Source organism: Anopheles bellator, chromosome 2 (assembly GCF_943735745.2).
Source record: "Anopheles bellator chromosome 2, idAnoBellAS_SP24_06.2, whole genome shotgun sequence".
Taxonomy (NCBI): Eukaryota; Metazoa; Arthropoda; class Insecta; order Diptera; family Culicidae; genus Anopheles; species Anopheles bellator.
The window spans coordinates 35,712,579-35,733,798 of NC_071286.1; the positions used below are offsets into that span (position 1 = coordinate 35,712,579).

At 48.5% G+C, this 21,220-nt stretch overlaps 1 protein-coding gene across 1 annotated transcript in view; it reads right to left on the bottom strand.

Annotated features, from left to right (window-relative positions):
• Nucleotides 1-5,888: 5,888 nt before the first annotated feature.
• The window catches only part of LOC131207454 (uncharacterized), a 42,856-nt gene continuing 27,524 nt past the window's right edge, over nucleotides 5,889-21,220 (bottom strand). Inside the window, exons 8-15 of the mRNA XM_058200067.1 lie at nucleotides 20,979-21,102; nucleotides 13,970-14,555; nucleotides 13,701-13,877; nucleotides 12,312-12,676; nucleotides 12,108-12,200; nucleotides 9,228-9,405; nucleotides 7,054-7,065; nucleotides 5,889-6,933 (exon numbers count right to left, since the gene is read on the bottom strand). Of these exons, the coding sequence (XP_058056050.1) occupies nucleotides 5,889-6,933; nucleotides 7,054-7,065; nucleotides 9,228-9,405; nucleotides 12,108-12,200; nucleotides 12,312-12,676; nucleotides 13,701-13,877; nucleotides 13,970-14,555; nucleotides 20,979-21,102 (2,580 nt within the window). The remainder of the gene's footprint in view (nucleotides 6,934-7,053; nucleotides 7,066-9,227; nucleotides 9,406-12,107; nucleotides 12,201-12,311; nucleotides 12,677-13,700; nucleotides 13,878-13,969; nucleotides 14,556-20,978; nucleotides 21,103-21,220) is intronic.

Below are 21,220 nucleotides of genomic sequence, written 5' to 3' on the forward strand. Positions count from 1 at the left end.
TTACGCACATGCAACCCTCTCTGAAGATTATTGCGTAAGAAAGGATTGTTTCAGGATAAGGAGTTCTTGCTCTGCCGACGGGTACCCGTTGACAGTTCCCATTGACAACCAAGAGCAGTAGATGACGTCATTAGCAGCGGTAGCTTAGTTGGTGATGGTCGTCTTCATTTATTTAACTCCAAATGGATGCACAAAGTGAACGGCAAGTGAAATCTTATTGCATGGTCTTCAACAACATTCTCACGCAATTTTCTCATCACAGAGAGTGCGCTATCTGCTTGGAGCTCTTGAAGAAACGGTCACCGACGCTCCAGTGTGGCCATCAGTTTCACGGTACATGCATCAACCTTTGGCTCGGGAAGTACAAAAGCTGCCCGATTTGCCGAACGCCAATGGAAGAAGATTACGTGAGTAGCGTGGGTGAAGATGAACCTGAAGATCCGGACACCAAGGACAGTGCGGAAACGGTTGCTGCGATCGACGAAACGCAGGTGACAACAGAACACCAAGAAAATAATGTTTCGGAAGACGAGTGCTCGGACGACGATCCAACGGGAATCGCTTCACTGTTCTCAGCCTACGGCCTCGGCTACGTAGATGTGCTGCCTTTGAATGAAAATGTTGAGATCCGATCGGACGATGAATTTACAAGTGATCCAGAAAGGATTCCAGTTACACTGTGTGATCTTATTTCAACGATAGCGCTGGAATAAACTCATGGCCATAGAAGAAGTGTGAAACAGACTGCAGTACACCGTTACTTCAATGATTAAAAGGATTTTAATTGATTTCAAATAAAGAAAAAGAAGTCCAAGATAAGTATTTGTTATTGATGCTGTCCTTTTAGTTGTTATTTGTCGATTGCTACTGCGATCTCTACCCTCACCCAACTGCAATTGTCGCCTCGAACTGTCGCGATGCATATTAGAACATGGCTGTTTAAGTGAAGGCTGTTGCGGTGAAGATACGGACGGCTTTTCTTTTCTCCCGTCCGGTTCACTTTAACGTTCAGTTTAACGGCCATTTCACTTTCCTGAATAGTCAGGGCGCTATTGCAAGTGCAAGTCGCGTATTCTCAGAAGTCGTCTTTATCTCTTTCGCGCATGTCGTTTCTATTCTGTACGTCGTAGATAGTTTATAAGTCGTGATTTTTCAACAATGTTTAGAAAATGGAATCATTTCCTGAAATCCTGAAGTCCATTGTTCCATATCACTCTTTTCTCTCAAGTACTGAATATTGTGTGAACATTTTGACTCAATCCGTATAGTAATCTCGACATACGCTAATAAATCTCCCTCATTCGATTATTGCGTAAGTTTTTTTTTGCTAAAGAAGCCTTGCTCTGCCGACAGGTACCTGTTTACACTTCACAGTCACTATTATGAGCAACATGCTCAGCAGCAACGCAGCAGAAGTGAAAAAACGGTCTTCGAGCTTGTCGAGTCGAGTCGACACTCGACTCTCTAAATTAGTCTCAAGAAGTATTATTCTTACAGCTGAATATCTGAAGCGCAGTGAAGTATTCAATTGCACAGTGACAAAGCTGATATAAGTTTCTCTACGTCAACGACTCTCGTCACAAAGCAACTTAATTGCGATCCTTGATTCTTCATTTCAACCTTTCGCCGGACGATTGTTCCCACACTTCTTGTGACTTCCTCTCTGTCTTGCTCGATAAAGATTCTCACAATAGCGCGGGGACGTTTAACCGTTTTTGGCTTAACCGTTTTTGGCTTTGGTTTTTGGTTTAACGCGGCGCTGAGACCGACGGACCTGCGCATCATGCCAAAACGGGGGCATACTTCGCTGCAGCACCTTTTTTTTATTGGGCAGCTACAATCAATTGAAGTGGTCCTTTCGGAACCGTTTTCCATAAAACTTTTAACACACAATGAAACAAGAATACACAATGGATGCTCAAATTGAACTGACTTTGACAAAAAAGTGCATGCTTGAATTGCTATAGATACACATGACATCAGCTGTGAAATGTAAATTTAAATGTTGTGTAAAATGAAATAAGTGCTTCTTGAGTCTCAGTGGGGCTTTGACGAAACGTTACAAGGTGCTTCTGATCCTATAACTTTAAGCGAAACTTGTAACGCGTGGATCAAAATGGTATCATTTAATTGCAACACCCAATACAATATCAATGAAAAAGCGAAATAATTTGGAGAACTAGGAACTGGTTGGAGCCAAATCGAACATATCGTGGTCTCTTAAGTGTCAACTCTTAATTTCAGGTTACAGATAAGTAAATAATGGCTTACCACACGAACTTGGTTCCGCACCAAGCTGATTTTTGCAAACAATGACTGATGGGTGATCGACTGAAGCATATTAGTATCGTTTACTACCTCGACCTTTGGCTTACCTGCTTGTGCTTCAGTGATATTTGCCACTCAGAAGAAACGGGTACCGTCGGCAACGCAACTTTGCACGGTTGATGAACTACTGTAATATGATTTTCTTTATTTTCCTTCCAGGTTCGGAAAATTGTAAAATAATCTCTAACATTCATATAAACATCTGTGAATAGTCGGCCGCTTGAGCCCTTTCGACGAGGCGCGTATCACACCCTTCTACCTAACATTCAGTTTGATTTGAACAGTAACTTTCTCTCTCTCTCGCTCTCCTCTTTCCTTCACTATTTCCCTCTGTTTTTCATCTCACGAGGCAACAAACCCGCTCCGCTGCTGCGCGCGCTCCTGGCCCTCAGTTCCACTACACAGCACAAGATGATATAAATTGTCTCCGCTTGGAGATGGTTTCAGCTGTACATTGCACTAGGATAACGGTGTTAATTCGTTCAAAATGGGGGGCTACACGTACACGCTACACTGGCTGGGCTGCGACTGTCGACGAAAACCAAACAATAGTCAACCGCTACGTACGCTGATGCTCTGGCAACAGTCCCAGGCTCCCGGCCCACGGTTGGCCACTTACGGTTATGCTGTTGCGCTGTCGCGTCGCTACTCCTAACATGGCATGTCGGAAAGGGAAAATGCGCACGATACGACACATAAATCGGGAAAGTAACAGCTCCAACGGTACAGTGTGTGTCTTGAACGTTTTTGGGGATTGTTCCCCTGCTTAAATGCTATCGATATCGAACGGAGGAGTTCAATGGCCTCTCCTGGCTTGGCTCTTGGCTACGTGTATTTGGCCGGTGGCGCTGTTCCGCGCTACGCACAGGGGAACACTACTTTTGGCGCTACAGATATTTGCTACAGTTATGGCGAGAATTTTACAACTAAAATATCGTTCCACTTGAACACAAACACATACGGGGGCTGGAGAACCGAAGGCCATTTTGCATCTTTCACCTTCGCGGAAGCGCAATAAAAGAAGCAGATCGTGACCGGAAATCATTCACAACGCTCTCTGTGGGTCGTGCACCTTTGCGACCCTTTTGCGATGCTGCGCAAGGCATGCAAATTGGAGTGTTCCGACGAGTCCTCAAATGGGACCACCCGGCGAGGCCGGGCCGGAAGGTATTGATTGGGGTACGCGGAAGGAAAAAGTTTCTTCTCGGACTTGGGAGGAGGGTTTTTTTGTAGCTCGACGCGCGGGCTAATCGTCCGCTTCCCGACTCGTTCCGATTTAATTTAATGCATTCCTCCACAAGCTCCACGCAACCACGAGGCCCGGGGGCTGGGCGAAGTGCTCGTCACGGCACCCGAGTAACGACCATAACCCAGGCGAAAAGCGGGTCCGGAGGTGTCCGGGTCACCCACTAGTTGGGACTAATTAATTCCTGCAGCACCTGGTGGTGGCCAAAAGTCGCCCGGTCGTTGGAAACCCCCGGGAGGTTGCCCACCGTCGCCCAGGACTTTTTGGAGTGTCGTGAATAAATGACTTGTGTGGTGGAATTAAATTTCCACCACATTCTCGTTTGGGGCTCTCCAATTGGGATCACCTACCTGGCACACGGGGAAGGTGTAAAACGGTCCCGGCCTGACACTGGTCCCGGCGACACCCCAACAACGGGCTGCGGCCGACGGGGACGGTGAAGTGGTTGATTCATAAATGATGATGCTGACCGGGACCGTGTGGCAATCAGCGCAGGTCTCTCGCCGGCCCACCCGCATGTGCGTGACCGGAAGTGGGAGGATTTTGGGAAGGTGCCGGCCTTTGACACGGGCAGCATCCGGAGCACTAGCACGTGGGCTGAAATGTCCCGAGCCTAACATATAAATGTCGCTATTGCAATCATCACATTTTCAGTCAGTACTAATGAAAGAAAGCTGTTAAAATTTCATGATAATTTACCTATAAGTTGTTTATAAGTATACCTAATAATTTGTGAGTTATTGTACTGAGAGTGACACTACTTTTGTTATTTTCAGAACCATGCATCAAAAGCAATTTCGCGTTACACTGCATCGTGGTGGGAAAAAGTGCAGTTCAGTCGAAGCAATGGCTTGAAAAGAATTAAAAATCCACTAAATCGTTTTGAATGATTGAAAAGTGAAGTTGCTTGAGTTAGCTGAGATTGTAAAGATATCAAAAGAACGTTTTGGCTTTATGAGCATTTGACTATGATAAGCTCTGTTTAAAATGCGGGTTGGGACGGTTATGGCCACGGTATTTTGGAATGTTTGTGGTATAATATTCATCGACTGTCTTCAGAAGGACCTTCAACAGTTTGGATCGTTTGAATAACGGAATTGCAAAGAAACGACCGTAATGGCAAAGGAAATAAATTTGTTTCATCAGGACAACGGTCAATCAGTCACAGGTTGGTCAGTCACAGGTAAATTAGGACCACTACAAAACTATATGAATTGTGCTTTGAATTGCTCCCACATCCACCGTATTCGCCAGATTTGGCGCCCAAGGACTACTGACTATTCACAGACCTCAACAACGGAGACCGCAGACCTCAGCCCTATTTTGAGGTAAAATATAAAGATCGTTCTACAAAAGATCGCTATTGAAAAGTTAGCGCGGCGCTCGAATGCTTCTGGGGCTCTTGCTGAAGACGTCTGTTTTCCTTCTTAGGCTCGGGACTTTTCAGCCCATGTGCTCACTGCCCTCGGCTGACCACTGTCCGGTGTGTGTCCGTGTCCGTGTGTATGTGTGAAAGTGGTTAAGCAAATACTTACACATACGCATTCACAGGCGATAGGAGATTGTCGAGTCTGCCGTCCCTGTGGATCAAGTGCTTAAGCGTATCGTATTATCGTCCCACCTCGTAAAGCTCGTACAGTGATTTCTCGCGTACCTGACCCAATGCTTATCGTCTATTGCGTGAGTGTGTGTGGGTTTGGTTCACTTACAGCTACAGGGCACAGAGAAAGAAATGACACATCGAGGATACGCTCCGATCGCTAGCTCCAATCGGCTACACCAATCGCAACCAACTCTAACCTCGGAGTCACTCTTGGGGTAGCGCAACCCCCACTCACCCCTACTACTGTTAACACTGGTCTGGGGTCTCCAGCTTCGACAGGGACGGCCACACGGACTCTCGGTACAGGGTGGTTCGACTTGACGACACGTTGACGTCGCACCCACGTTTCATGTTTGTTTGCCGCCGCTGACTTCCGGAACCGGCGGGGCCACCCGGGCACGGGTTGTAGGACGTGTAGAATATATTTATGCACCCCGATTGCAACACATCAAAGATGATGGACAACTTCATTTCGCCCGTCCACGCTCTGGGACCTCCAGACTCTGACTGTGCTTCGCGGGGTTTGCTTTGGTCCGGACCGGGTGTTTTCGTGGAATGTGTTTCGGCGAAAGTAAACAGCCCGGACTGTGAAGTCGGATCTGTTTACGAACGGCGCGGGTTGTCGTTGTCTCCGCGTAAGACACGTGGCGTTTGGCGTAAACAATGCGGACTGCGGAGTTGGAATGGCGGAGTTCCTGGCGGTTGGGGAGCTCACCGAAGCCCGAGCGCTTCCACGCTGAGCCGTAGCTCCTTCCCGTTCGGCGCCCGCTCGATGGCCCCATTCCGGATCGTCGCCGCCCGGCTGCCCGACCTTCCCGGATGGTCGCCCGGGAGTTCCGACTGCAGGCTGGACGTGCTGCTGCTACTGCAGCCGGTGTGGTTGAGGGCGTAAGCCTGCGGCGACAGCGGGATCTCCTCGATCTTCTCCAGGTCCTGGGCCACGCTGGCCGACTGCTGGCGGTGGTGCATGGTGAGGGTGCGCTGCTTCTGCGTGCCCTGCGACCCGATCGAACCCGATGTCGAACCTGAGCCGAGCGACGGTATCGACGTGAGCGTACCCATCCGGGCCAGCTGCTCCCGGTCGACTGACATCGACATCGAGACGGCGTCGAGGGTGCCAGTGCCGGACTTCTGGCCGGCGGCCACGTCGTCCTTGTCCAGGCTGAACTGACGCCGCAGGAAGCGCGTGGATCCTGGCTTGCTGGAGCAGCTGGCGTCCGACCGCAGCTGGTAGCTACCGTAGCGGGACTCCGTGCACTGCGACAGGTTGCTCTCGCTCGGGCTGAGACACTTGTAGTAGTTGTACGGGGAACTGAGATCGATCAGCTCCTCGATACGCTTGAACAGGCGCGTCGAGTTGGCGGTCGGTGACGGGTTCAGCCGATCGAGGTGGACGTTCGCGTTGAGGAACGAGCCGTCCGAGATGACCTCGGACAGCTTGCGGGGCTGTGGGCTCGCCAGTGGCGTCGCCTTGGTCGTCTGGAAGTCGCCCAGGTTCAGCGTGAACGTGTTGTTGCTCGAGCTCGAGTCGATGGAGAACGAGGTCGAGAGGACGGCATTCTCGGCGGCTCCGGATCCCTCGCCCCCTGGGCCCTGGTCGCCACCGCTCGTCACCGGCACCGGGGGCGTTATCTCCACCTTCACGTCGATCGACTCCCCGGCCACGGACGGCGAGTGGCTGGACGGGCAGCTGCCGACCTTGCCGTTGGACTGCTGCGACTGGAACAGTGAGTTCTTCAGGATGGCCACGTCGAGCCTGTTGGTGGGCAGGGAAGGATTTAGCATTCATTCATGGACCCCAGAAACTTGGCGGATGAGTCGAGGAGCATCGGCCAGGATGTTTGCTAAGGAGGATGGATTAGTTGAAGAAACTTACCCGTGCGACTCCCTGTCAGCCGGGACGAACCGTAGCGATGGCGACGATAATGCCCACAGCGGTCAGAGAGAGAGACAGAGAGCGAGATAGAAAGAGAGAGGAGCGTTGTTTGTGTTGAGAACAGGTGAGTTTTCAGGGGAGGCCGTAGAAGTTTGGAATTGTTAATTTTCGGCGCCCCCCCTAAGACGAGGGACGGACGGGTGACGAGGGATCGGGCAAAGTTTTGGCGAGTTTGTCTTGGAAATTGTCTGCCACCGATCAAACAGCAAACCACGCGGGCCGGCCGGTGGCTTAAATCGTTCGCCGGAACCAGGGGCTTAGGTGTTTAATTATTCGCCTGAGCTTTGGTCTCCGGTGGTCGGCTGGCCGGCCGGCCGGCGGCTTATTTGGTGTTAGGCAGTGGGCAAAGTTTTGCGCAAACTTTTAATGCCCGTCTGTTATTTTTAAAACTTTGGACAGCCCGTTGAGAGCGGTCCATTCAGGAATCCTGTGGGAGATTCGGTGGTCATTGCAAGTGTTCATAATAACTAACCGATGTTGCGTCCGTTTTGATTTATCTACGGGGTTTTTGTCATATGTGATCGTTGCATTCAATCTGGGAGCATCTGAAGCGCTTAGTTGCAGAATTCGTAAAAATCATTTACACGGTGTGGCAACTGTATTCCAATACTGTGGTTATAAAAACTCTCATCTCTCAATCTGAATTTACTATTAATTCAATATTCAACCTATTTTTGTGGTATTACATTTAGAGTGCAAGGTATTAATGGTCTTCAAAACTGTGTTCATGAAACGATCCTTTCAATTTTGGGGATACATTCGATCGATAAGGCACCTAAATTTGGTGGACTGAAGATACCAGAATTGATTCAATCAATTCTGTTATTTTAACCTCAATCGTGTGGAATACTGATTCTTATATTTGTTGTGCCGATTTGAATAATCTTGTAGCTGGTGGGTCAACGTATAAATTTCATTCACTGATACAAAATGGATTCCCATGAACGAAATGCCATAAAACGCCATATTTTAACCGACTTTATAAAACTTTTGGCCATACAAATATAGAACAATTCAATTGCAACCAACAATCCATAAGTTTTACCAACAATTCATAAGTCCAGAGCATTTTTGCCCAAAATAAGAGAGGTTTCAAAGTATGTCGATCGTAAAATTCAGTTCTTTTTCTCAAATCGGCCCTAGTGGGTTGCGGAATCGTTTTGAGAACATGGCCAGATTTGCCTACATCATATCTAGACAACGTCAGACGCCATGCTCAAAAAGGATGTTTGGCTTTTTGATTGAAATTATTGTTGAATAGTTTTAGCGGATGGATTTGTAGTTAAGATGCCCACAAGTTTTTGAGCGATTCACATGATCTTCATTTGCATAATCCTTGATTATTTTACCAACTGCCGCTTTTTATACCGGTTGTGTTATTTTTGTCACAAAAGCATATATTTATGACCATTTAACATTCTCATCGGTTGGTTAACAATATTGCAACCTGCCGTCTTACAAGCTGAGAAAAAAAAGCATCCTGTAAATTCTTTGTCGTGCATTTCTCACTCTCAATTCTTCATTTTGGATTAAAAAAATGTGTGCACAATTACTTTTTTATCATTCATTAATAACTAGATCGACTGTAGTTACTTCACTACCGAGCAACAATCAAGACATCAAAATGTCATTTAATCGCCATAACTTTGCTGATGGAACCTCAAACTAACATTTACCACCTCAGAAAAGCGATTCAAAAAGAGACAAAACCACATTTTCACAAAATATTCAAATGTCGTTGAGCGTTGTTTCGCTAGCTAACTGTAATATTTTAATATTTGCATAAGAATTGTGAAAGGTACTTGAACTTATCACACTAATACTCCAACCGACAACATCAAATAAAGTTTCTGCAGTAGTTTAGTTGATGCAACCAAAACACTATGCCGTTGGAATTGTCTGAAAATAAAGTATGCGGCGCAAGAAAATAAAATTATGCAAAAACGTAGACGCAGAAGCAACGAAATTTACATAGGACACGCGTTCGGCATCCCCGACTAGCCTTCGATCGGCCGGCCTGGGGAGCTCACAACCATACTTCACATTCGTTAGCCAAATTCGAATCGAACAGGGAAGAAAAGGAAGGAGGGAAAAAACATGTGACGTTCTCTTACCCGATCGGTGGCGGCGGTGGCAGCGTCTTGTCGAAGCCCTTCTTGCCCAGCAGCCAGTAGGTGTGCATTTTGCCTTTGCCCTTGATTTCGATGGGCCCCCGGGGCTCGATAACGTAGCCGCCCGCCTTCTCCAGCAAATTGCACGTCTGCTGGGACATGTGGATCCTCCAGGACGAACCTGACCGTGTTGCGAACGGTGACCGAGAGAGACGAAAAGGGAAGAGAGGGCGGTTGAGGGCTTTTTTCCGCTTCGATCCATTTCATTTTTATTCGCCATCCGAATGGCGTGGGTCGGGAAATGATTGCAAAGGTAATTGCCATCATTTCTGCCCGACGGCGTGGTGCTGTGCATATGAGTGAGGATGTGGATTTATGAATGATGGTGGACGGCCGGTTATTGCGCGTGAGAGAGAGAGAGAGGAAGAGTGCGCGCTGAGTGCGAGAGACGCAGTTCGGGGCGTGAATTGCCGATCGATGGAGGCGCCTGGTGCGCGGTGCGAAACTTAGCGGCAAAACGTGTTCTCCGAACTCCGCGGCACCGGCAAACTTTGGTCCCAGCCCAGCCCAGCCGGTGGTGCTAAGCTCCGTTCGGTGGAAAATAATGGCATCGCATTACCTGCTGCGATCGAGTGCTATGAGCTGGTGGCCATTTTTTGTGCTGTTTTGCGCATTGCATTTATCGCCGTGAATCGAGCACCCTTTTACTAATTAATGTGATTGCAATTTCATTACCACGGCGATAAGATAGCCGAGCTCAGCCGTGTGGCTGTGACGTGCATTTTAATTGATTTCGAACCGTGTTGCGTGGGGTCGCGCATCGATCATCGCACAATGTTGACTTGCCCACGCTGGCTTATCTGGCTGGAGGTGCACCCATGGCGGCACGATGATTGATAGGAGAGAGATGGTTTGATCACGGTCGCGTTGGTGCTCTCCTGACAGGACGTTTTGTTAGTGGGTCGTCGCGGTGAGCAACGCCGTCGAGCGAGTAATGAGCTGGGGTTAAAATAAATCACAATCCCCCGAAATGGCGGTGGGCGTTGATGTCAACATAAAATCAATCAGCCGAACAGTCAACAACAGCCAACAAACAGTGCGTGCGACGGGCAACCAACCGGAGTCGGGGGCCGTGAAATCGCTTTGTCAACTGGCGATTAGTAATCAATACCCCATAAAGGCACAGGTAGGTGAAATGTGTCCAGTGCAAACCAGTGCTTCGATTGTGAGTTAATCCACATTGACTCGTAGTCATTATTGGAAGCACCTCTTCTATGCTGTATGCTGTTGATGCATCAGTTCGCACCAATGGACCGCTCTGTCTAACTGTCCCGTTTCGTTTCGTTCGTTCGGGAATTCGAGAAATTCGATTAATTTGTGCCAATTGCAGATAGCGTTCATTGCATTTGACACCGTTGGTAGATTATAAAATTGCGGTGACATCCGTCAGTGATCCGTCCCTTGGGGCAACAACAAGTGTAGGTGTATCTCGTACCCATGGCCGTATCACTGTCATCGTATTGATGTTATCCATAAAAAGCTTTTTGAAACAATAGTCCAACACTCTTATTTGCTTGAGTTTCACTGCTTAAACTAAATAAATCGAAGTCATTGCGCAACAAGTCTGGCTACAAGTGAAATATCTGTTGCACTATTGACGTTTGTAAATATTGATTAAACTAAATAAATCAAAGACTTGTAGTAACCTTAAACTAGTATTAAGGGCAGGGTTCGTAGAGCATCGGAAAACAATTTGGATAAGTTTTTCGCTTAAAACCACACAGTTATTGCTATTCTGTTATTATAAATGTGATAAATTATTTATAGGTTGTCGTTAATAATATTAAAAGGAAGTGAACAGAATAATTGTTTCAAGGAAAAAAAGTTGTTGTTTAAAAAACAACTAATCAAAGTTAGGTAATAAAAATGCAAAAACATAACTCAATTGACCTTTTTATGAGTTATGTTTTATATAAAGGCGGCGCAATATTGAATGTCAGCATTAAAAAAGTTCATCCCGCATCGGGTCCATCATCATCGGATCAACTAAAACCCACAACTGAAATAGTTAAAATTCAACGAAGACGAACTCGGTTCGATCGCGACCTGTCACAATTCCGCGAACCATTTGGCCGCGCCCGACGGGAATGTAATCTTTTGCTGTGGGCAAGTTACGCCATTAATCCATTGCCTTGGCACCGATTCAGCGCTGAAATTGACCATTGTCAGCGATTTATTGACAGCTGGTGCGAAGAGCGTTAGAAACACAAAGGCCCCGCTAAAGCGTACGGCTTCCGGTCGGTTCGGCAGCGGCCGCCATCGACGCGACACTCTGCGAGTCGCCGATGAACGAGGACCCCGCAATTTACATATTTGATGGACGTACATTGTTAACCGGATTCGATCGCTTCTCGGGTCTCCGATGGCGGGCGGAACCGGAGGCCAACCGGTGTCAAGTGTTGGCAAAGAAATCCCGTTCCGTTTTCTCGCTGCACCGAAGCCCTCGGGCTTGAAACGGGTTGAAAGGTCGCGTGAAGAAATCTCACCAGCGACGGATGGCATCTGTCGGAAAATCACATTTGGCATCGGTCTCCCCTCGGGGGGAGCATAATCGTTCTCCCAAATCTAATATGTGGGCCACCGAATGATGTTGATGATGATGATGATGATGGTGGTGGTGGTGTGATCCGGACCGGACCCGATCGTTTTGCGGAGTTTAGCCAAAATGCCGTCCCCGGGAATGGACCGGTGCCCGGTGGCTACGGACTTGCGGATGAAGGCGAAGGTAAACTATGAATGATTGATGACGTGATGGGTGCGGACGGCCCGCGGCACGCAGGCATAGATCACAGAGAGAGAGAGAGAGAGAGAGTGTGTCAGTACCTGTTGATTCCATCCGGGAGGCCGTGTTGACCGTGTCGCCGAAAAGGCAGTACCGGGGCATCGTGAGGCCCACGACACCGGCACAGCAAGGACCTACGACCGGCGAGGAAACGCGAGCCGTCAAGCCATCGTCGGCAAAGTGTTAGAGAAGTTACGCATTTGAGCAGGAGCGGCAGGTGGGGCAGGGCGGCAGGGGTCACTTACCGGTGTGCAGTCCGATGCGAAGCTGGAGCGGAACGCCCGGCAGGTGGCGCACCTTGAAGTGGCCGCTCTGGGACAGCAGGTCGAGGGCCATCGTCGCGATCTGCTCGGCGTGGTCCGGGGTGCGCACGGGGAGGCCACTGACCACCATGTACGCGTCGCCGATCGTCTCCACCTTGTAGACATTATACGCGTTGATGGTGGCGTCGAAACAGGTGTACAGGTCGTTCAGCAGATCGACGACCTGCACCGGCGTGCAGTGGGCGGCAATCGTCGTGAAGCCCACGATGTCACTGAAGTAGATCGTCACCTCGGCGAACTCCTCCGGCTCTACCGCTAGCCCTAATTTTAGCTTCTCTGCCACCGAGCTGCGCCCGTTGAGGAGACCAAAATGGCGTAGAGAAGTCAGTCAAGGTATTGTTATGAAATATGATACATGAACCCATTCTTCAATAGAAAACTTTTCGTTTCAAACTAACTTGAAGGTATTGAAGGTAGCTTGAAGTTAGTAGAAGGACATGGGGTAACGTAGGAATAACAATGAACAAGTCAGCGCGATGAGTTAAAACACAAAACTAACTTTGAACGAACAATGAACCATGTAAATAAATAAAAAATGATATAATCTTTTATCTTTAATGCTTTACTTCTTACTTATTATTTCAACACAAAACTATAAACAAAAAAGACGCATTAATGTCTGAGAGTTTGAAGTACATAACAATATCAACGTACAATACACTATCGCGTTTAGTGGTATACTAATGTGGCCAAAAGATATCGAGTATTCACTAAAACAATATTTGTTTATTCTTCTAAATCTATATCATCATAATTAAAACAATCCCTACTCTATGTAATACAACTCCAAAAAGTTCTTTTTCAACACATTCTTCGTTTATGCTCCTTCTGCGTTTGTGAAAAGTGTCCTCGGATCGGTTTCTTGAGTTTAGTGGTCAGTCAAAAGTCACAAGGTGCTAAACTAGGTGAATACGGTGATTACGGGACGATGTGGGAACGATGACTTTGTAACGAAATGATCGCAAAAATGAAACGCAACGATTTCCTCGTGATGTAAGAATTAATAATTGTCTCTTCACAAATCAGGTCGTTTTTGGCGTACAGCATTACGCAAACACCCAAATGGTAATCTATGTTGACAGTTTGGCCAGTTTGGAAGGAATTCATGATGCAGCACGATAATCAAACAATTTTTTTTCCTTGGTTTTTGGTCACAGTAGTAAGTAGTGGACATAGTTCTTTGAGTAAATCTTGTAAGAGGTCAATGGTACTGGGAGATATATCAAACTGTTTGGCATACTCTAGTCTCGTTTACCTCATTAACCCAATAAAAATTTGAGCAACACCGCCCCGGGTTTAAGGGTCACTTACCTCGGCAGCATTCTATTCAGTAATTGTTCAGTCTTTTTCCGCTCCACGTCCAGCTGCTCGGTGCGCTCGCGTATCAGTTCCTCCAGGTTGTTGGAGTACTTCTCCAGCATTTGGAACATCGTATCTACAAAGTTCACCTTCCGCCCGTGGTTCAACTGCTTGAACCGTTCACAGATCCTGCGTGCGGCCGGTGTCGGGAAGACCAAAGGGGCACATTAGAACTGAGCCGACGGCCACAAAGATCGAGCTCCGATCGGACGGCCACTTACGCTGCGAAATCGGGTCGCATTTCGGGATTCTCCGCCCAGCACTGGCGCATAATGTTGATCGCCTCCGGTGGGGCCGCCCCCTTCGAGACCGAGGGCCGTATCAGGGGCGGTGGTTTCTTGATTTTGGCGATAATCTCCTCCGGTGACAGGGACAGCATGCAGTACGGTTCGCCGCGCACCACGACCTCCTGCATGATGATGCCGAAGGCGTACACGTCCGCGGCCTGGGTCCCGCCGCGTGGGTATCCTTTCGAGTCGCGCAATGCTTCGGGCGCCGTCCACAGGAGCTCTTTGGCCGTTCGCGCCGGCGGCGGGATGCCTTGGGCTTCGTAGAAGCTCAGCATGCCGTAGTCGGTGATCTTCAGCACCCACCGGGCGTCGACCACGCAGTTCCGGGACGAGAGGGAGCCGTGCACGCGCAACGGCGACGCGTGCAGGTAGCGCATGCCCCGCACCAAGTCCGTCAGCAGGCTCAGCCGGAACGACCAGTCGAGCTTGATTTCGTCCATGATCAGCACGTCCTGTAGCGAGCCGCGCGAGCAGTGCTCGAACACCAGCGCCGTCCTCGCAGGCTCATTCAGCCAGCCTGGGAACAGTGGGGATTCGTTTTATTATTTATTTCTTCAGTAGCCTAAAAATGAAGTTTTTTGAAACGGAAAAACTTCGACTTGTTACAAAGTACCATGCGTCTCCATCGATTGGCGCCTTAAGTAGGGTGTGAATCTCTACATTGCGCTGCAATCGATAAACTCATAAGAACCAGAAAGCATTCTGAGAACCTTTTAAATGTGGAGCATCTGACTATTGTTCTGTTTTGATTGATTGCATGCTAAACCCCAAGGCGATTCTGATGAAAGTTTGACAAGAAAAGCAATAAGCGAAGGTCCTTATTGTATGAAAAATCACTCCTGGAAAGAGAACCAACCACAAGCAACCCATTAATCTGTGGCTGCACCCGACGGTTCTGTGTGGGATTACTGATAAATCCTTCGTATCGTGCACTGGTAAGATACAGCATATGAAGCCGTACCGGAGCGATAGTTTGTGGAGAGAGAGAGAGAGAGCGATAGAGAGCGGAAAGTAACGTGATTAGATTGGGTTGATGGACAGGATTTTCCCAGGCCAGGAGCCAAGAGCTGGAAGAAATTGAAAAAGAAAATCGATGCAAAACCAACCGACTTTCTGGCATGCAAAGCACACTCGACCCGGCTCTCGTTGGGGCTCTTGGCCAGCGATCTGATAGAAACCCCCCTGAGAAAGGACCACAGAGAGGGAGAGAGAGAGAGAGAGTGAGAGCGGGAAAGTAGTTTCATCAACTGTAACCGTAGATCATGAGCGCGTCTACCGAGCAATGGGCAGTCGTTTGGAGGGAGAGTTATTAATTCAGATCCAGCGTGACCTGTTCCGGTTCTGCGGCCCGGTTGCCGGGCGGGGCCGGGCAGAGAGCGGTAGTATGATTGAAATGTCGACGGTACGGGCCGACAAACCGGGGGCACGTGAATATTTGAATGCCGGACGAACGGTGCAGCGTGCGGATTGTTGCACGTGTTGATTTCAATGCTTCAGCCAAAGGATTCAAAGATGGCGTGTTTTTTACGTTGCCAGAATTTAATATAGGACGCTCGCTGGCACTTCAACAGCGAAAGGAGAGCCGCTCGAGCTGCTGAATGGTTTTTGGAAAAGTTTTTGGAAGCAACAGCAGCAGTGGTTTGGTTGAAAATTTTAATATTCTATCGCCCAGTAACCGCACATAAACTGTGGGCAAACGGGTGGGAACCCGGTCTCGGGGGCGTTTGCTCGAACTTTATTCATTGTTTGAAACGGACATTATATTTTTCTACAAATTTTGCTTATGTAAATAGAAAGCCACAAAATCTTTTCTGTTCGTCCGTGAGTTGATTTAATGAAGAAGAAAAGGATTCAAACTGAAGCAACTTCAAAAGTGTCAGAAACGCGTCCTCAGAATTCAGTTCTGATGACATGTCCTGATGATTTGTTTATACGAGTGATCCATCCAGTCTAGAACTTATAATAAGAAATGTTTCACTAGGTCGTCACCAAGGTTCGTATTGGTTGAAGAGTGAAAAGAAACCAGTGGAACTGAGGGTGAACTGTAGCGGATTTAAGTGGCCATGGCAAGTCGCCAGTAATTCACATCGTAACACTGAACATCGCATCGTAACGAACGAGCTTGCCGCAAAGTTTGTTGATAAATAAAGTATTTAATAAACACAGTTTTTCGTAATGAAAGTTGCGCTTCTGGACCGGCCATTACGTTGGCACGTAGCACGTAACTCCTGCTCCGTTGTGGCCTGGGAGGGTTTCACCCAGCCGGCCCAGTGTTTCTCGAGTTACCTAATTGTTGCTTTGTTGTTGCTCTAAATTGGATTAGTTACGTGCAGTTCACGGTAGCAGCAGCCGCCGGCTCGACTGAGCACTGGTGCAATGGCGTTTATTTTCACCATTACCGCTTAGACCACGGTGGACCCGATGATGGTTTGCAATTCTTCGCCCGGCCGGTACCAGCGAACGAGTTATGCTCATTAAAAGTTCCCACCCTGGCCATCGTTGTTGTTGTTGCAACGGCACAACGGAACAGCAACTTTAAGTGCCACCGGTGCTCTGTTGTTGATTGTTTGTGTTTAACTTTCGCTCGCAACCTTTTTTATTCAAATGTGCGTTGTATAGCAGAATGATAATGGGTTGCGATCGGAGGTGATATTTTGGTTTACGATCTGAACGATGTACACCAAAATGGGGGGGTTAACAAGAAGCAAAAGGCCTCGCATCACGAGCACGCACCCCAGAAAGGACTCGTGCCGGCGCGTTAGCAGAGTTTTAATTGAATTAAAATTGGAAAATGGTGTACCGAAGCGAACCGGTACCGGTGCGGCCCAGAGCCCACACAAGCCGGCCACTACCGAAAATTGGTTCATGTTTGTGTGCTTTTGATGTAATTAGGTACCGTTTCGGTGCCAAAGTTCCCGGGCCCGGGCAAAGCGGGGCCGGAAAACGAAAGCGGAAGCGAACGTTATTAATGCTCCGTCAGCGAGCACCATCCGGACCAGCGTATGGGCCGGGCATCGTCTCCGGAAGAAATCGAGAAAATCGAGTTCCCCCGGTGGGCCCGAGAGAAAGGTGTGTATGCAAATGTCGTGCCCCCCGTGACAAGCATACGGCCGGTGTACAACAGTCCATTGGCCGAGCTTTCCCTTTTGCCGGAGATTTATGGAGCGTCAGCACCGATAGAGGACCATTGCGTCGTGCGGAGTAAAAACCAAAAAGGGGCTTCGGGTTTTCGAACACGGACGGGCTCCGGTAGTTTGTGTAGGTAAACGGGATTATGTAGCTTTTCGCCCGGCACCCGGGACAATCACTTTAAAATGCGGTGCACGATCCATTGGCGATGGAAAATTAAAACATGCAATCACGGGTGCCCGGAACGCACGGACTCGGGTGGCCACGGCAGCAGCAGCAGCGTTTGGTGTGTCCTGTACAGACAAGTCCGCAGTGGACAACGATATTGACTCTTGGCGTGTAGTTAGCTCGTTTTTATCAGGAGTCAGGAGCTGCAAAGCGGTCAGCTTGGGCCAGCATCCCTATGCGATCGAGGCAATGTAGAATGTAACGGCCGTCTCTGCTGTCAACACGATACGGCTCCATCATAGGCGGCATCGGAGCAACGGGCTTGGTCCGACCATTTTCACGTGTCCCAGTGGACCACCTCCGAATTCGGCCGCCTGGTCGACGAATCCTTCCGATAGCGAGCCGATTCATGGCACAACCGAGCGCACCGGGCCCCAAAGGGCCCCGGCGGGAGCCATGCTTGCGCTTACGCATGATGTAATAAATACAGGGTCGACGGAGCAGCACTATCTGCCCGTCGGTACCGGTCCATCTCCTGATAATAATTAAATGAAAAGATACACAAGTTTCCCTGGGCTACGGCCTCACGGTCGCAGGTTGGGCGAAGCGAATGACACCACTGCGAAACTGCGAAGCAATTACCGCCGGTGCGACCGGACCGGGTCCGGTTTGGGGAAGCGTTCCTTCATCGGACACTGCAGAGCGGCCCAAAAATCTGAAGGCCAAATCATGGCGAAAGGAGCACGGCCTGTGCATGTTTGGTTTGGAAGGTTGTTTGGTTAAATACTGCCCGTTATCGGCAGGGGCGACGATGCAGGTTGTGCTTTGATCAGCAATCTGGAACATTGCGTGCTACATTGGGTTACGTGCGTAGAACGTGAAGTGACACCGCGTTGTTTGGCCGGAGCTTAGAGCGTTTCGAGAGATGATGGAACGGTGGTGCCCTCGACGTGGGCCTTGATTCTGACTACTTAAGGCCGCCTTGCCTTGGGGGGTATTACAGCCAGAAAACATTCACTAATCAAGGCGATTTGTCACATACGAGTGTTCCGCACCGGACTGACAAATCCAACCTAATCCTCTCCGCAACATAATGATACTGACAGATTTTGTTACCGTCCAAGGCACGTCTCAAGACACAGGACACAGGTTTCTCCACAGCAACTCCAATGAAAAGAGGAGTAGCTAATTTGTCAGCTCGTAAGTTGAGGAACTACGAGGTCTGTTCAAAAAGTATCACGTCACTAGAATTACAGTTTTCTTGGATTGCAGGAGCGTGGTACATGATGAGTTTTTACCACGAGCGAGGAACGGTCAATAAGGAATACTACCTGCGAGTTATGCGCAATTTGCGAGAAGTAATCCGCCAGAAAGACCGAATTTGGGGAAAAACAATAATTCCCCTGTTGTTTGTACGCCAATATTTGGCTCAAAACAACACACTAATGATGCCACACCGTATTCCCCAGATATGGCCTTAGAGACTTAAGATCTGGCCTTAAAGAGGACCATGAAAGGACGACGCTACGCTACGATTGAGCAGATAAAGACGAAATCGAAAGAGAAGTTGAAGAAGATCACAAACAATGATTTGTTGAAGTGCTTCGAGGATTGGAAAAAACGTTGGGATAAGTGTATCAAATCTGATGGGGATTACTTTGAAGGGGACAAAAGAGATATTTATGAATAAATAAATAATTTAAAAATAAATAAGAATTGATGATATCTTTTAATACACCACGTATGCTTTCATGAAACATTCATTAACCAACGAACTTGTTATAGGAAAATGCATCCGAATTAACGCGATTGCTGGAGCAGCAGACTCTCAACAGGTTGGCCTTTGATGCATTCACTGGTAATTCTTATTTTGTAGTCCTCAGAGCTCTAGTGTATTTGCATCCTCATTAAGCAACTAAAGCACAATGCGGCGTTCATCCTTGGGAATTCCTACACGCTGCATTACTTTGCGATTGGATTGGTAAAGGACACCGAAAGACCGACCGTTCACAACAATTCGCAGTAATCCCCAAACGAACCTTAGTTGCATTTCAAACGACCCGAAGCTTGAGCAAATGCTTCGCCGTAGAACCGTCAACAATGTCAACACTGACCGAGGCTGCACAACCGGACGTGGCTCGTTTCCGGACATTGTTTGCCCACGTCCACAATCGGCCGACCCGGAAGCTGAAGCTATTCGATCTGTCTCAATAACGTGCCAACAATGGCCCTATTTATTGTTCCCGAACGCAACGCAACACTTCTAATTAACTAGATTTACATCTGCCAGGCTTATCCTGGCTCGGCTCAAGGTCACCCGACCGGAAGCCTGGGTTGCTGCTTCCCCGCGGAAGGAGCGGGTCGGACGGACGCTCCTATCCGGGATGATCGGGGCCGGACCGAGTTTCTCATCAAAAGCCTATTGTGTGACCGAACACAGTCACTTCCGTCAAAGCCCAACGAGTTGTGGCGACACGGAAGATACACTATCAGAGGTCTAATGTGGCGAAAGATAGTCGTTTTACGCCTCCCATTCACCGGTCGGCGTACAAAATTAATAAACCGGGATATTCACGGAAACCAGGAAGCAGTGACTCGGGCGATCGGACACGAGTTGCTTCCTTCACGTTTCCCTCAGGCGTATCCTGTTGTTGTCCCCAGGGGCTGGTGGTCGCTTCCGGTCGGTGTCGGACTTGTCCATGGTCGCTCAGGTGGATAATTTCCCTATTGAAAATAATCGGAATCAATGACGTATCGGTGAATGGGGGCTTCGAAACATCCCCGGATGAAGCTGTGCGCTCGTTTTCAACTAATCGGCCCTCAGGTTAATCAGGGACTGCGGGACCGAGTGGCTTTAATCGTGCGAAGATTTTGTGTGCTGATCACGTCCTGCTAATTACTTGTTAATGAAGCAGCGCTTGAAATTCAATTCTCGCCACTATCGAGATTCACCGGCCCAGCCATAGAAGTCTATCACGCCGTGTCCTAATTAAATCCATCAGTCAAAGACCTCGGAACGCTACGGGTTATATCTCAAACGGTGTGACATTTCATCAACCAAGTTTTATGGACGGAAGCGGGAACCCTTTCTCGCGTAGTGACAAGCGTAGGACACAGCATAAACAAGTGTCACCGTTATCGCCAGAAGTCAGATCTTAAAGCTCAGTGGAGCCTTCCGGGAGCTCCGGACAGCAGCAGCAGCTCGCTAGAGAATGGCGCTCGTAGGAGCAGGTTAATGATGACAAATAGATCGAAAGAGATGATCCAAGTTTATGTGTCGGCTGTGTGTTAGCGGTACCCCCGTTAGCCGGGGAAGGTTTTCCGAGCCATAATGGCCATCCACCTAGGCACACTTAGCCTCCTTTCGGAGCGGACCAAGCTCGTAAATCCTCCGTAACAGGACCTACGAAAGACCTACGACCTAGGGACGGGCAGCAGCTGTTGTTTTGGTTTGACTTTAGCGAAGAAGAATCGCAGGTACGTCATAAAATCGTGACTGTTTACAAGGCACTAAACTTGACACCAGCCGGAACTGGAAACCGAGTGGAGCGAAAATGGGAAACGGAGCGGAACTAGTCGAAAAAATGCCAGAAAAATAGACGGGAACACTGGGTTAAGGGTTTTTTGGGGTGGAGTGAATTACCGATTAGTGGATTTATGTTCTCGTGTCGTAAACCGTGGGCCATCACGAGCAGATCCATCGCCTTGGTTTTCAGCTCGTGCGACGCCGAGCTGGACGGGATCTCCTTCAGCTGCACTAAATCACCCTGCGATGAAAGAGGCCGACAGAGAGAGAGAGAGAGAGATAGCGTTTGCCGAACGCCGGCCATTAGCCCCGGATCGGGATGAGTTATGCGTGTGTGTTGGCGTAAAAGAACAACGGTG